Below are 17,519 nucleotides of genomic sequence, written 5' to 3'. Positions count from 1 at the left end.
AACATTAATCCTTTTCTCTCTTAAATGCTTCCCTGTCACGTAAGTATCACTTCCTTAAATAATTATATAAATGATAATAATGATTGATAAAAAAACTTTTTTTCTTAGGTATGATGTGTGACGAATAGTGAATTGAAATCAACCTAAATTAAATTACATTTATTTAATTTGCAGTCCTAAAATTCTGTAAAACATATGTATAATTTGAAGATTAATGTCACATATCTTTGCCATCTTTTGTAACATTGATTCAACAATTATTGATACTGTCACAAAGTACCAAATATTAATTGTATATAGAGCACTGATTATATATTTTATTTTATCATTTCAACTAATACAATTTATTATAGTAACTTAAGAATTAGATTTTATTTTAATTTTGCAATATATGCCTTTAGCGCTTTCACCAAAATGTTTATTCCTCAAGAACTCTAAAGAATTAACCAAATATTAAATTTATACGTTTACAGAGAGAAAAATTGTATATTTAATTTTTGATTTAAATGTAAACGGGTTAAAATCAGTGGTAACATGTATTACTAATTTTTTAATTAACCAATGATAAATTAGAGATCGCGGATTTAAATCCATGAAAAAGTTGTTAAATACTCAAAATATTTTGCAAAGTTTGATAATTTTATTATTTCAAGTAAACAATTGGTTTTGATTACTAAATTAAAATATAATAGGATATGTCACTGCCTTTAATAAACTCAATTTTAATAAACAGATTCAAACAGAGAAAACTTTGACTTTTTATATAATAAAAATTTATAAGGTTTAACAGATGATTATTTTTTTATACTGTTTGTATCTCCAAAGAATCTGATATTAATGATTTGAATTAGTAAAATATAATGTTAAATAACAATTCGGCTTCGTTTACCTTCACTTCATTCAAAGAGCATATTAAAAAATTTAAGTCGTTTTCTTTTGATTTTATTACACACTTTAACTACAATATAATTACATGTCTATATTTTCTTAAAATACCTTGTCATAGCTTTATAAACAATAATCATCACAGATTATAAAAAGCTATGAACTCAAAGTTTAACAATGTGATAGCAAATACTTTAAATTACAACAATGCCAATAATTATACATAAAATCCATCCACTCGAAAACAAATTATATGTTTTGTACAAATTATTTGTGTTTATGTGAATGGTAACTAATTTCAAAACCTAAGCAGATTAACAAAATACTGTCTTTTAGAAATTTTATACATGACCGCTGAGTGAAAAATCAAAATTAAATATGGGAAAATAGCCGCAATTTTGTTGTATATGAATTATCCTTGATTGTCTTTTTACTTTACAATATTACTATTTAATTTTATTTTTCACTCTTTGTCAGAGTACCAGAAGACGTTAAGACGTTCAGACGTCAACAATAATTACATTTATTGTTGTTTTTAATTTATGAAAATATTTGTTCTTGTTTTCTGATCTTCCAAAACTAGAATATAAAATGGAAGCGCAAGCTATAAAACATGTCAGAAATTACTAGTAATGATTTATAAAATATTAAAAAAAATACAAAAGCTAAATATATTATTTAAGCTCTTTCGGGATTGTATAATTTTGCCATAATATATATATATTATTTTCTTTGGATATGATTTTTAGATAAGTGCTCTTTAAGCAATTTTAACTATCATCGCAATCCATCTCATAATATAGAATTATATTTTGATCAATATTATCATTTTTAATTTAATTTAACAGAAATTTGATTACATACATATGTATACATATATAATGAAATCTAAAGAACAATATTTTACATATTTTTGTCAATTTACACTTATACTATTGTAATGTAGGTCCCTATATTTGTCTTAACATCACAAATATCAAATAATAATTAAAACAATCAATTACAGTAAATATAAAAATCTATATAGTCCAATGGCTATACAAAAATATTTCTGTATAAACTTCTTCTGATAATGTAAATATCAGGTAAATATTTATCTAATTTACTGTAATTTCACAATTTTTAAATCACTTACTCCACCCTGCCCGAGGAAATCCTGTATAGATAAAAATTGTAATAAATAAAATTGGTGCAGTATGCTTTAATTTTTTAATTTAATTTATATTAACAAGTAATCAAATATTTGTATCTTAAAACATTATCTAATACATGTTTCCTTTGAGCTGATACATATTGTAAATGATTTTTTAAAAAGCACTGACATTTTCACTAATCTATGGAATTTAACTACTCATCCCATGATTATGGAATGAAACAAAAAATAACAAATCACACATATAATGGTTAGCAATAAATTGGACTAACAATATCACAAATATTCTTAAAATGATATGGTATAATTAGAAACTGAACACAAATAATTTCTGATAAATATTAGACAATATTAATTTATCTAAGGTTTAATTTTAATAATCTACCAATAAAAGGTCGAACAAATATGTAAATTAAAATAGAAATTAACGTATTATACGCATATTGTCCAACGTTTGTAGACGATTTTTATCAACTTATGTACATATTACTAAACATATGATTAATAGAAAACTTGTGTACAGTTTAATATATTAAAGGGAAGAATGTTAAAGTTGTCTTTTATGTTGTTCTACTGATAAATATTGTAAATTAATAAAAATACTGAAAAATAAAACATGGGATATTTCACAAAGTTCAATCCAAAAAACAACACTCCTTGTCAGTGCTCTACTATCGAAAACTAAATAAATAGTAAATCAATACATCATAAATTTATTTTTAAGCAAGGGTCCGATATCTTAAGCTGATATGAAAAATCGGATATATATGTTACATTTTGTGATTATATTCTGCAAATTATTTCACAACACACATCAACAAGGCACAGTTTGTATTCCAGTACTGTTTATCTTCTCATTTATGATAAATTTGTAAAATCAACTTTTAAACTCTGCATAAAATCGCGGCAGATTATAAAATGGCACTTACTGTAACAATTTTATTTGCGAATGACATATAAAAATAGTCGTTTGATTGACTTTTCAAATTTTCTAGGCACCAAGGCCAGCTATATTATATCATTTTAGCACTGAAATACCTAAATTAAACGAAATTCACAAATATATCATTTTATCTAAATAATACATTTGCTTAGTATAGCATTTTATAATAATAGCAAAATATTTTGCTCATTATATTTTATACGAATCTGTACTAATTGAATTTAGGGATGTGTAAAAAAAAAACTCGTGGCTGTTGGCTGTTAAATGAGCAAAATCAGTTGCTTTCTACAATTAATGACGAAAACGATTTTATTTTGGACCCTGGCCTTTTTGCTTAGGGTTTTAAAACTACAAGTGTAACCCTAAGTTCATATAAAACTCTAATAGCATGGAAAGACAGAATGGATTAGAGACGCCTTATATGGTAGCATATTAAGGAAGTATAAGTTTGTATAAATAATAGTTTTTATAGTTTGGTTACTTCTACTCGGTAGTATCAACGTCCACCCAATCTACTCGGGCCCATTCTGGAAGTTCTGTTTCAAATTCCCATCCAGGACCCTATAAAAATAAAATCTATTTATTTTTATTTATTCATAGACAAATATTATATAATACATATACAATAGATATATGATAATATAAATATATATTATGAAACACTAACTTATTTTGAAAATGACAGATTTATTATTATTTATAATTGTTATAAATAAAAAGCTTGTTCAAATGCTGCTACCTCTGTAAGAAACAAAAAATACACACCCTATACTTCCAAGCGTGTAGATACATGACCAAATCTTGTGGTTTGGGATCCCTGTATCGGACTTTGCACTCATAACAGTGTTTGTCGACAGTCATTTTGTCGGGGTTAAAGCTGAAATCTGGAGCTTCATGGCCAGTCTGTGTTGCTACAGTAACTGTGGCATTGTTATCAATTTGCCTTCTACCAGTTAAGGAATCCATCATCACAGGGTTAGGACTAATGGAGGACTCACGGGGTAATATGACTGCTGACTCACAAGATTCTTCACAGGGCGATGGTTCCCTAGATACAGGTTCGGCATCGTCATCACCGAGCACTCGATCTAAGTTAAACAATATGATAATTAATTTAACTTTATAACAAAAACATTATATATTAAATATATACATACCTTTTACTACGAGACTTCCAACTAACGAATCATCTAAGTCCCCTTTTCTGGGATTGAACATAGAAAGATCACTGTCACCATCCATGCCTAACCAATTTTCCGCGTTGTGAATATGAATAAGGTCTTTAACTAGTTCTTCATCGGTTTTTCCGCCTAAATCGCCACCTTTTCCTTTTTGTGGGCCAAATACGTCATGATTGTATAGTGGATCATTAACTACAGGATAACCTATAATAATAAATAACTTTTAGGCCGCATTACACACTATAACTTTTATCATATATTCAATTTATTAAATAAATATAGTACTTCCTTTTTAGAATTTGATTATAATTTTCTTTCTTTCATCTCTTAAAATAATTACCACTATTACATATTCTATTTATTACTTACCTAAATATTGTAAATGAACCCTAATTTGATGCATCCTCCCTGTTTTAGGTTTACATAGCACAATGCTGGTTTTTCCATTATATCCTAATTTTTGAAAAATTGTATTACAATCTTTACCTTTCGGTGAGACTTTACATACGCCTATTTTGTAACTTACGACTTCAATAGGTTCTTTACATTCAATTATTTCACTAAAAGTAAATAAAAATTAATTATAATGCACAAATTTTGGTGTATAATTATATTAATAATTAATGGGGACTACTTTAAACTAATACTAAATAAAATAATAAATATAATTTAAATTTATAATCGCATAAGTTAAGGATCTTGTACTTACTCGGGAAATTCGCCTTCGACTCTGCAAACATATTCTTTTTGTACGAGTCTATTTCTAATTTGGTGTTCCATTTGTCTAGCCTTTTTCGGCGATCTACCAAATAGCAACAGCCCACTGGTTAGTCTGTCTAATCTGTGTATTGTCCGTAAATTTTTTAAGTTGTATTCTTTGGCAAGTATAAATACTACAGTATTATGTCTGTATCGTCCACATGGATGAACCTGAAATTAAAAGCAGTGTAAAATTCGGAATGTGAATGAAATGAAATATTGATTGTAATATATGGAATGGGGGATAAACATATTTTTTTCTCAATATATTTTATAAAAATAATAAACATTTCTTGTTTAGCTTTAATTTTAAGCAACAGGAGTGAGAAAATTAGCTCATACATTAGTTGAAGACAAGATGTATTTTAATTTGTGATTTTTTAACACATTAATTTCTTGTTATAATGTTATATGTTATAATTTTATTATAATTCTAATTATTATTACTATTTTTATTATTATTATTATTATTATTATCATGAAGAAAATGAACATCCGTTTCAAAAATTTAAGGTAATGTTTGAGTTGATGACAACATATGTGTATACAATACATGATATTAAAAGAATAATGTAAAATATTTAAAAAGTAATGCATGCACTTACAGGCAATGTACGAAAATAAGTAGAAAATTCATAATAAGCATGAGTTCGCAAATAAACGGTTTTGGAGATATGAAAGATCATTCTTTTTTATAGTAAATTTTTAATATGCAAAAATAGAGTAAAATAGTCATGCATAACGAATACTGGCGTTAAATCCTGTTGATCTTCAAACACAATACGACCCGAAAAGGAGTTGTTAATTTTCGTCATTTTGAATGGACTTTTGTTGTCTACAAATTTCTAGGAGCCAGTGTTTTATTAAACAAATTATGGGTGCTTATCTTTCTGTACGAGGTATTTCTTTGGATAAAAGGCGACAAATGTGGTTCCAGCATGATGGTGCTCCAGGTCACTTCACGGTTACCGTTAAAAACATTTCCACCTAGATGGATAGGAAAACTCTTCAGATTTTTTTATATATATTTAATATTTTTAAAACACTAGTCTAACTCATTTAGCCTGGAGGAGCTGCAATTAGAAATTAATCAAAAATGCCAAGAAATGGGGCCACTATATAGATTTTACAAAGAGCTCGAAAATCGTTTGCATAAAAAGTGACATCTGCTTAAAAATGGAACGAGGACAGTTTGAACATCTATAGGTAATAATAATAAAATAGAATAAAAAAATTTTCAAAAAAAGTAAGTCTCCAATATCTCCTAAATCATCAATCTGCGGATCTATGTTTAATAAGTTGTTTCTCCTTATTTAGTTCTTACTATCTCTAATTTTAGATATTTTTAACACTTTGTGTATGTATATAATGTATTCTATATTTTTATTTACATTTTTAATGAGTTAATGAGTCATAAAACACAGGCTTACTTTACTCATTTTTTACGCAAAAAAATTGTAGTCGTCCTCCAGAATTGGTGTATTCCAAATAAATATTATTTTAATCAAATTCAATGGAATAAAATGTGGAAAATATCTGAGAAAATTGGATATGGTTGTCACAATCAGTGTAATATTTGATAAAATGAATGAAATCAACAGTGAACATAGTGTAACTTACAATATTCAACTGTGCATATTGTTGACATTAACTAATTGAGAAAACTTATCTATTAAGTCACAATTTCATATTCGGGTAATATTTTTAATATTTAATTCATGTCACAGAAAAAGTAAACTTTTGCAGATCGATGACTGTACTCCAATGGCATCGGAAACAATTTAAACAGTTCTTATTAGTACATGTAGCTTGTGGAAAAAGTATGAATGAATTATAGGCGCAAGACAATACTGGTGCCGCTTGCCTTGCAATTGTCGTAATCATATACTTTATGCCCATAATAATAATACAATTAAAAGTGTATAAGTTAGTAGTATCATTAACGACCATAGTGTGTTATACCATATAGAACTTGCGTCTTGTTGGCACTGAGACATAAACTGTGATAGGCAATATTTTCAGATATTATTGATATTTTATTGCATGGTTTACATGATCAAAATAAATAAAAATAGATTTATTTTATACACAAAAATATGATTTTTTAAGTATACAATATTTTTTGTGAAATAAATATAGAAATGTACGCTGGATAAAAAATCTGACTTGAGGGATTAAACGTGTGAGGTATGTATTCGAAAAGTTGTCTTTATTATTACAGAATGCATGCACAATGGGCGATAAGTACTTCATACCTTAAAAATCGATGAGAATTACAAATAATTTTAACAATAAAGTGTTAAATTTGTATTATGTTTTCGTAATTTAAAGTAATAAAAATTAAATTTAAATGTGTTCGTATCTTATGACACTAGCCCTTTTAATTTTTGTATTCATCTATGGAATAAACAATTTACATAATTATGAAAGATTATTATATGTTGCATAAAATTCACAATTTCTGACCTAGCTTGTATTGAAACTGACTTTTATCAAAGGTTACATTAAAAACTTGTAAACAAAACACTAAGAAAGTCATCTCTTAAAGATGTAAGTAAGCTGGGGTTGGAGAACTACTTCAAAGAACATGCAAATGATTTATCTAATGTTATATCTATGTAAATAACACTGTAGTCAGTACCTTACTTTGGTCCTTTAATTAATTAAATTACGTTTCATAAATATCTAAAAAGTTGTTTTGAGTTCTTAAATATTTTAAAATTATGGTTGATATTTAGTAACTTAAACTTTTCTTTGAAAATAAATTATCTTAATCATTGCTTTTAAATTTAGTAACAGATAAAATATGAGAATATAAAATTTTTAAAATCATTGAAAATTATTTTTCTCTTTGGTATCAAATTGAGTAATATTCAAGTTAGTCATAATTTTAATAATTCTAAAGCAATGCGTATATACCATATTAAACTTATCCACTTATTCGACAGGGATTATCATATTACCACAATTTCGTGAAAATTAGTGATTACAGTTTTTCCGTTCTAATTTCAATACACACATACACGTATTAGTGGAATCACTACGGAATATCAATTATACCGATTTTTTTCCCAATTTATCATATCTAGTTAAGATGTATGTATAAACTTTGGTATTTTATTTTAATAAAAATACGAATTAAACATTTAGGTAGTTTCTTATTTTTTACACACAAAATAAGTAGAGGTGATCATAATCTGCAAGAAAGAAAAACATTACATTTATTCAATATTTTTCTGATGAGTAGTTTGGAAACCAACCAGAAAAAATATACAGTAATAGGCAACAAACACGTATCTACAGGAAAATGATCAAAAAGTTCTCATGTCTCAATGTTGTTCTGCTGGTGTTAAGGGAGGGTCATTTGATCGAAACAATTTCGTTTGTTAGTAACTATCAAAGACGAAAGTCGGTCTGTTTTATTGGACCGATCAAAAAATAAACAGTAAACTACGAAGGCCGATGAAATTCTTCTACTCACCGGCAAAGAACACGGCTTGTCCAAAACCACAAGTTCTTCATCAACATGTATTATGCGGATCAGGTTTGATAATACAGGAGTCTCGTGTCTGTATAAACAAAATCGATAGCATCTCTACAGATGTCGAAAATTACGGAGTGTGTTACCAGTGTTCTTGTGTTCCACACTACCTTTGTTTTTAAAATATTCATGATGAAAACTTCGATATAACTAAGGTAGAAATTTTGAAGTTTATAATTTAAAAACAAAAGTATACACTAATTGCTATCACATATTTTTGACAAATAAGGAATAACCTTCTTTTTTATGATTTCAAATATTTAATGTGAACTGTAAAATATTAAAATATTTTTAAAAAATATGTTTGATTAAATATTACTCACAATCAGTAAATAAAAACTATTAATTGGAAATTTATTTATATTATTTTACTTTATTTAAATAAATACACATTTAATGTTTCAAGTTTAATTAAAATTTGTTGTATATTAATATTTAAAATCAATTATTATTAGTTTTCAACAAATACATACTTGTATTATTGTAAACAACAATATATAATTGTAATTATTTAATTTGTAATATACACATATTACACAAAAATAACTTGATAACAATTAGAATAGTTGGAAGTAGAAATTTTGGTGTGTGTGTTCACAATTATTAATTCGAATTAAACTACTCCACGAACGGTTAGTATTAGGATAAGACAAGACAAGAATAGAACAGAGGAAAAAGTCAAGAGATGAACATCAAATATAAAATGTTCTAATTTGTTTCTAATAATTTTCATTAGTCAACAAAACAATCTTGCATTTATAATAACTATTTAGTTACATGAACATACTTTTCATCATTCATTGTTAATCTGTTAGGTAAAGTTGATTTATGTAATATAATGTTAAACCATTTATTAAATCAGTTTAAGAATTATTGAAGACATGAATTTTAACAAAAAAAAAAAAAAAAATGATGTTCTATCCCATTACAAAAAAGCAGGTCTACAAGACCTCAGTGATACATGCAACAATACTATATAAAACCATTTATATTTCTCATAATAATATTTTGGTTTTGGTTGTAATAAGAACAATGTAACGTATAATATGGCGGTCTCTTGGCCACTTACTGGGATAGAAGCAGGTTTATTAACCACCACAATGTCCTCGTCCATGTGTACAATGGTGATGGGTTGGCTAGTGACGGGAACTTCATGTCTGCAACAGTTTACAGTTTAGCAATTCAAGTATTAATAAGGTTTAAGAATATTTCTACACAAAATACAATGCAAGACAAGTTCTAATGTTAAATTTTAACAAAAAGTTAAGATTACTACATTAATGTTAGTTATTTTAAAATTTAATTATCATTTCATGATTTTATTTTTGCACTCCTTAAAATATATTATAAATTATGATCTAATATTTCACATTTTAAGGAATGTACATTGACATTTTTCAAAACGAATAAATAAGTTGCATACCTATGAACTACGTTTGCCAATAAATCGTTGTGTTTTAATTTGTAATCGGTGGGAACTTTTTCGTAATTTACAGTCAGCGTTCCAGCCTGTATGCACCGTTCGTATTCTTCTGCAGGATGGGCTCGAAATTCTCTAGCGAATACGTCCAGAATCCTTTCGCCGACCCAGCGTCCTTTTGTGAAAGTCGTAAACGTGAAGTAATATGGATAAACCTTCCGCAGGCCTGTAAATATACGTTCATTATCTACAACATTTCCTTGAATTACCTAGACAACACTTAACTATAGATATAGGACAAAGAGAACGTATTAAACAGCAGTCTCATTATTGTACATATTAAACCGCTTTATAAATTTAGAACCAACTCATTAATAAATATAAAAATTCATCTAAGGATGTATCTTTAAAAGAAAAAAAAAACTTATAATACAACATATTTATATTACAAAAAAATTGGTAAGGTAATCTCAATCTAATAATTAGAGAAAAATAATTTGAACAATTAAGACATATTCCTTCTATTTATAATAAATAATATATTTTTATTTCAATATTCGAATTACTACATTACATTACTTTCAAAAAATATATTAAATTAAACATTAATAATAATTATAAGTCTAAAAACAAAATGAACGTGTTTTGAAATGATTGTCGTATTAGTATTAAGTTGTGTTAAGTTTAAATAAGGTAATAAATACATTACATCATAAACATCTTAAACTCTATTTTTAGAAAGTCTTAATAATTTACTTCGGCTATAATTTTAGCGTGGAGAGTATGAACATTGTCTTTAATTAAGTCTAAATTAAAGATGATTGCTCTTGCACATAGTACCGTAATTTGATTAACTTTGACTCAAGGTTATAATACATTTATAGCAAAGTTGGTCTAAAGACCATAATAAAATAATTTGCTATAAATAAAGAGAAAACCAATTTTTAGAGGAACATAAAATATTAGTTATTCTTAATAATTATTATTAAAATAATATATTTTATTTTATACAATTATTCTGTTTTATAAGATTAACTAAAACGTGGATGGATATTAATGATAAAAAACGGTATATCTGAGTTATAACATTTTATTATAGTAAACAATTTTTATTATTATTATAAGTTTCAGAATGAGCCAGCTTCTATGCAGCAATTTCTGTTGTTGTACTGCCGGAAACAGTAGTGGTGCTTGTGTCAGAATCGGTGACAGCTTTAGCTGTTGTTACCGGAATTTCAGTTTTATTTTGATTTTCAATCTGGAACAGTGGACTATATTTTTTTACTATAATTTTACATATTCTTGTATCCTCTTTTTCAACTATGCAATTTAAAACTTCAAAAATAGCGTCCAATCTATCAGCTCTTGTTTCAACCCAGGTGAATGGATTTAATTTATCAACATATTCTTTAAAAGATGTTCCTGAAAAATTTTTTCCTTGTTTCTCTCTAGGCAAAGCATGGCCTAAAAATAAATATATTATAAAATGCAAACTTATATTTATACGGTTTACATAAGTAACTAAATTCAAATTTTACGTAAATTATTTACATCATTTTCGTAAAATAATGTCAATTATTGAGTTTAGTTTAAAATAAAAGGAAATTCAGTTATATATAAAAAAGTATGAGATAATATACTGTACGTAATATACTTATATACTATTTTTATAATTGTGTAGAAATATAAAAATTACTTAATTAGTTTATTAAAATTAATACTTTTGAAATTAGTTTTCTACTAATATCTTATTAAGATAGACGGCTCTTAGAACTTAATTAATAAATTTAACTTATTAAAAAACTAAATTATTTTTTTAATTAACTGTATAATTTAAAATTATGTTTTGCAGAAATATTAAATAAATAAAATGTTTATTATTATAATTTGATCTGAAGTAACTAATTTTAAAGTATAGAGTTATTAGTTAAATAATTTGCTTCATTTAAATAAAATAAATATCACGTATAAGTAAATAAGAGAAAACTGAAAACACTAAAGAAAAATTATTATTTGTATTTGTTAAACTTACCATGGAGAGTTTGAAGTAATAGAATACTGATCACCAAAACGTACATTTTTACAATACCTTTCGCATAACAATACCTGTATTTATATGTATTTTTTTCAAGCAGGAATTTATGATATTCCTAATGGGTCTAGAATATTTTGGAAGATAAATTGGCGATATGTATTATCGAACTCTTCCATTAAATAACATTGGTCCTTAAAAGGGTAACTAAGAAATACCTGTTTACAGATTATAGTTTGGACGAGTAACATTTTTTAGGTAATATGTCAAATTTTGCGATAATAGAAAAATAATAAATCATTTATAAAGCATGATAATTATTCTCGAAGATGGGTAATATTAATTAGGGTACTTTTAAATAAAGAATAAAATAAATATAAAATAATTTATACACAAATTAAAAAACTTAATTTAAAATAGTCAGAAATATTAAAAATGGTAAATAGTAAATGTACACACAATTTTTACATTTCTTTTCAAATTATCTATCAAGGTATAGTATAACGGTTGTATATTTTACATATCATCACGTATTTGGTTTGGTATGTGAGGGATCGAATTGTTCGAAGGAATTAAAAGGTTGCAAATTTGGAAGAAGACACCATCGTGTAATATATGATTTCTTAGATTTTGTTGTTGGACACTTATACTATTAGATTGTATCCAGAAAAGGGTAAAGCCACCTTAAATTCAATTTAAATAAATAAAGTATACCGCGTTCCAAATACATACATACCATTTTCAATGTAGTAGGACGTTTCGTTGTAACGGTCGTCTGTAAATCCGGGCCTCTTTGCTTTTAAGGCTTTGGTCTCTAGTTTTGCCTAAAATAAAATGAGAATAATTAAATATGTGTTAATTAAAACAAGAAAGTAACGATGTCCTAAATTATATATATGTAACTTAACTTAGTTTGTATAGACAATAATAATATGGCTGCTTGCTTAGGATGCTTTAATAATCGGTTATTGTATATTTGAGGACATTCCTTTGTTGTGAATTCAACAACAATAATTACATTACGTGTGAAAGTTAGGAAAGTATATATTTGTACATTTTAACTCCATAATAAATGAAATTTAGGATTATTTATTAAAACAACTCCATATTATAATACAAACAATTTTGTAATCACTATTTGGTTGTGTTATGAGTTCCATAAATTATATAAGTTTTTATAAAGCCAATCCTAAATTAGTAAAATTCAGATGTATTTGTTCTAATTTCAAATATCTGTATTTGAACGACAGTAATTTGCGTTGTAATCTTGTCTAACAGGTTTAATCACCTGATTAGATACTTCCAATTAAGCATTATGTACACGAAGAGCACTTTGAGCGTCTCTCTTCAGGCTATTCCTTGACAAATTCAATCACACAATATTAATTAATTCACCGCTCATAATCGGTTTGGTTCCTTTAATAGGATTCAGTAATAAAGCACTACAGCATAATATAGCATTGGATTTTAGACTATGATATGACGTTTTGAACTGTGTCAAGAATAAAGATATGCCGAATGCTGTATAAATTTGCATCATTGTGATACCTAAGCTTTTCTGCTGATGTATCAGTTTCCTTAGTATAATTAAATTAAAATCTCATAATTTATTATGAATTATAAAGTTTATTTAAAAACATGAATAATTCATATATTTATAATTAAGAAGGAAATATTCTTTACATATGGACGTCTAAAATTGGTCCATTATGAATGAGTTGAAGTTGAGAAGTCATCGTCATTCCTGTATGAATAATGTGAGTGAGTATATATTACATTTATTGACTAAGAATATACGGAATTACTTCAAGATAACTTGTGTCAATCTAATGTGCCCAATTATATTCATATATCAGAATTGTGTAAAAACATTTACTTTTTTAAACACGACATGAAAATTTGGAAATTTACTTCATTGCCATTAAAGTGTCAAATTAAATCTCCGTATATATCGACACATTAATAATACTATCTTGTCAATAACTTAGACATGACAGTTACCGACTTTCCAAATTCTCTGACACTTGCCTATATTTACCATTCGAAAAATTTTTGTTATTGTGTTAAAAGAAGAATGTGAAGATAGCAATTAACTTCTACAATTTGAAGTTGTCATTGTTCGATTTTGAAATTTAATGGCTGTCATCGAAGTTATTATAATCTTGTGTGCAGAACGAGATGACGATACCGTATGAGTAATATAAGTATTAGTTCAAGTGACTCAGGTTCCAATAGAAGAAGGACAAACTTCAAGGCTCTTAGAGGAAGTAATAAACGGAAAAAAAAATTTTATAGCAGAGATAACAGTATCAGAGGTAAATTAACTTAGATATACACACTAAAAATTAATAAACAAAAATAGTACTACGACATTCTGATCACCAGTCTCATTAAAGTTTTTTCCTCTTATAGAGAACTTCTGCAATCTAACACTGGTACCCAGTTTATTTATTTCAATCGGTCTTGTCGTTATAGGATCGATATATTACTCAGACTGTCCAATACTAAGAAATACGATTCCTATTTATCTAATTGTAACAGGTAGTATATGCAAAATGTTAAATTCATTAAATTTTCTGTTTTTTGTAGGTTTATTGGGAACTATTTATATAATTTTGAGTTTGGTTGTAAGGAGAACATTTCTATTTAACAATATATTGGCTTTTATTATGATTGGTTTGTTTCTGATTGGTAATTTTTTATATTTAGAAATTTTTCTGTTTATATTTTATTGTTGGTTTATAGGTACTGGAATTTTGGTATCGTTCGATGTTACAATGGATACGACATCTGTAAAATTCTGTCACCCAACATTGTATATAACTTTTATAATCTATATGTGCATCGAATATCTTATGACTATTTTAATTTTATTGTATTTATGTGTAGGACATTTATCTTAGTAAGAAAATATATAAAGACACACAAAGTTAAAACGTTATGAATGATAATACTAATTAAGTAACTGGTTAATGATACATTTTGTTGAGTTAATAAATAAGCAATTTCTTATTTTGATCTTTTTTTCTGAATAAATACCAAACAATGTCATTTATTGTAACCGTGCCAACTTTGGCATATATATTTGATTGCTATTCTATTTTAAATCAGTTTTGAAATTGTGTTCGTATGTTTACAAGTATATTTTATAAATAATGTTAAAGTATAATATTATAATGCATCTACCTTAGATTGTGACATTTAGTGGAAAAGTAACTATGGAGGAAGTACTAACAAAATTTAAAAAATTTAAAAATAGTATTAACGTATCCTTAACAATTGGTGTAATCATATTCACTTCAATGATAATTATTGGTTCTATGAATCTTAATAATTGTCCTGTTGAGAAAAATATTCCAATATTTTTAATAATACAAGGTGAGGGAGCCAAAATTTATTCGCATTACACATAAAGTTAACATAATTATGTTGTAGGTGCTATTGGTCTTTTATCTAAAACATTATTATTTATTAGAAATTTTTTAATAAAATATATAAAAGTTACACCTGTTTATCAGAGTCTTTTTACAGCAAGCCTTTTAGTCAATATCTTTGGTAAGTCAGGCGAGTTGAAACTCATTTTTTATTATTTCTTTACTAGCATGAAATATATATTGTTTTATTCGTCACATAAATTACAAATTTTTTGCCTAATTATATGTAATTTCAATAAAACTGATGAAAAATCATGAATTTTCATAATTTTATTTTTTACTAAAAGGTAATATATTTTTAGGATCATATTGGGTTTATACAGTGTATAAACCAAGTTATATAGAAGATGAAAATAATTACTGTAATAAAACTGCGTATCTGTTTGCATTTATATATGTAACATTTATTACTCTCTGTTTTGGAATTCTGGTTCTTATTTGGATTTGCCTCTTGTGGTTTAAGAATGAAGAAGTCAAAAACCGTGACAAAAATCAAAATAATGTTAATAATACAAGTAATGAAGAAATACTAGTGGAAAGTTCATAATGTATGATTTAATATATTAATAGTAAGAATAATTTAAGTCAACTGAATTTGTTACCAAAAAATATAAATAATATTGTGCCATTGTGTATTTAATATATATCGTTATTTATTGTTAGTACTGTTTCTTTTATATATCAGAGTCTTGGGAAACTAACAAAATAAAATTGTCCGTCGGTAGTACTCACTGGGATCCAAAGAGAATGTGTAAGGTACTGCACAGGTGTTTTATTAGAAGTCGCACAGCGTTGCTTTATACTTGGCAACATAGCATATAGCAATGTAATTATATTCAAAACCGTGGTAAAAGTGTAGGCAATCAAGAAATCATCATACGAAAATAACTGTGACAACTTGCCCCACTCTACGTCTGTTACATCGCAGGTTAGGTTAGAATCTAGCACGGTTGTTTCAAGATGTATATGTTTGTTTATTAAAAATAAAATGAATTCCAATGAAGGAAATGTAGATGGTGACCAAAGTACCTTCCAGACGATCAGAAGAAAATGTTTCTGTAAGTATTCCGAATAATTAGGATAAATAATCATATTAAATATTACAAGATATTTTATTTTATATTCATTTTACATAAATTTCAACTCTAAAATGCTATCTGCGTATATTTGTAAGGTTTGAGTTAAATAACAGTTACCAATCTGGTTAATCTAAATGTAATAGAGCGCCTTATAAAAATAACTTTTTTCAGGTGGCGTACGCATTGGTTTGTTGTTTTCGCTAATACTTTATTTAGCGATGATTATTGTCGGAATAATGGGCAAAAATAACTGTCCAGTAAATCAGTATATTCCTCTATTTTTGATTGTAACAGGTAAAATTATAATTTATGATATTCAAAATTCTATTACTATATACAATTTATTTTAGGGGTTATTGGATTGATCTCTAAATTAACTACAGCTGTTCGTGATAAACTGGAAGACCACTTCAGGGTTAAATATCTTGAGTCTGCTCTCTATACAATTGAATTTATATTTTTAATATTGGGTAGGTTCCTAATAACATATATCTACATTGACATCATCATGATTTCCCTAATGGATCACAAAAGGTTAATTACAAAATATGTATTTTGGACATGGAATTTGGAATCATCTACTGGAAAATATTATTTTTGTTTTTTAAAATTTTGTCAGAAAAATTTTCATTTAAAAAATAAATAATTATATCATTAAAATAGGATAAAAAAGGATATTTATATAAATAGGTCTTGCATTGATACTTCAACCCAGACATCAATAAATAACAATTTAACATTTCTCATTTTAGGTTCCTATTGGGTGTTTAAAAATTTTCAACCCAGCTACGACCCTCATAGTGGACCGTTGTATTGTAAAAAATCTGTCTATTTGTTTGCATTTATTTATTTGGCAATAGTTTACGCGATATTGATAGCAACAATAGCTGGATATCTCTGTTTTGTTTTTACAATGTGTTTCCTAGCCAACCGTTCTGATGATGGTGAAAGAGATGTGGAGGCACAAAGAAATATAAATGTGGAAAACAGAACATAATTGCAGAATTTTTATATTCATTTTATTATATGTAAAAAATAAGTTCTAATATATATTTGTTTACTTCATTTTTTTTATTATTATTATCATTTTAA

The 17,519-nt window shown here is 26.5% G+C and overlaps 4 protein-coding genes across 5 annotated transcripts in view; 2 read left to right on the top strand and 2 right to left on the bottom strand.

The window, feature by feature from the left end:
* Window positions 1-926: 926 nt before the first annotated feature.
* Window positions 927-17,519, bottom strand: part of LOC109596618 (pseudouridylate synthase RPUSD2) — a 132,410-nt gene continuing 115,817 nt past the window's right edge. For both annotated transcript variants that reach the window (XM_020012191.2, XM_020012198.2), the window contains 8 exons: window positions 12,651-12,738; window positions 9,886-10,108; window positions 9,532-9,619; window positions 4,872-5,092; window positions 4,532-4,722; window positions 4,139-4,366; window positions 3,747-4,069; window positions 927-3,542 (listed from right to left, as the gene is read on the bottom strand). In XM_020012191.2, coding sequence (XP_019867750.1) covers window positions 3,465-3,542; window positions 3,747-4,069; window positions 4,139-4,366; window positions 4,532-4,722; window positions 4,872-5,092; window positions 9,532-9,619; window positions 9,886-10,108; window positions 12,651-12,738 — 1,440 coding nt within the window. In that variant the 3' untranslated portion in view covers window positions 927-3,464. The remainder of the gene's footprint in view (window positions 3,543-3,746; window positions 4,070-4,138; window positions 4,367-4,531; window positions 4,723-4,871; window positions 5,093-9,531; window positions 9,620-9,885; window positions 10,109-12,650; window positions 12,739-17,519) is intronic.
* On the bottom strand, window positions 10,957-12,056 carry LOC109596679 (uncharacterized). The gene is made up of 2 exons (XM_049966899.1): window positions 11,915-12,056; window positions 10,957-11,346 (listed from the first exon to the last, which is right to left on the bottom strand). The coding sequence occupies exons 1-2, from the start codon at window positions 11,958-11,960 to the stop codon at window positions 11,027-11,029; spliced, it is 366 nt and encodes a 121-aa protein (XP_049822856.1). The 5' UTR covers window positions 11,961-12,056; the 3' UTR covers window positions 10,957-11,026.
* On the top strand, window positions 13,915-14,850 carry LOC109596642 (uncharacterized). Its single transcript, XM_020012221.2, has 4 exons — window positions 13,915-14,229; window positions 14,327-14,455; window positions 14,504-14,605; window positions 14,660-14,850. Exons 1-4 carry the CDS (start codon window positions 14,106-14,108, stop codon window positions 14,815-14,817), a joined length of 513 nt encoding a protein of 170 aa, XP_019867780.2. The 5' UTR covers window positions 13,915-14,105; the 3' UTR covers window positions 14,818-14,850.
* LOC109596635 (transmembrane protein 272) lies at window positions 16,125-17,492 on the top strand. The gene is made up of 4 exons (XM_020012210.2): window positions 16,125-16,406; window positions 16,599-16,721; window positions 16,778-16,897; window positions 17,180-17,492. Exons 1-4 carry the CDS (start codon window positions 16,337-16,339, stop codon window positions 17,422-17,424), a joined length of 558 nt encoding a protein of 185 aa, XP_019867769.1. The 5' UTR covers window positions 16,125-16,336; the 3' UTR covers window positions 17,425-17,492.

Source organism: Aethina tumida, chromosome 4, assembly GCF_024364675.1.
Source record: "Aethina tumida isolate Nest 87 chromosome 4, icAetTumi1.1, whole genome shotgun sequence".
Classification (NCBI taxonomy): domain Eukaryota; kingdom Metazoa; phylum Arthropoda; class Insecta; order Coleoptera; family Nitidulidae; genus Aethina; species Aethina tumida.
Note: the sequence above shows the minus strand (reverse complement) of the source record. Positions and strands in the feature narration are given on the sequence as shown.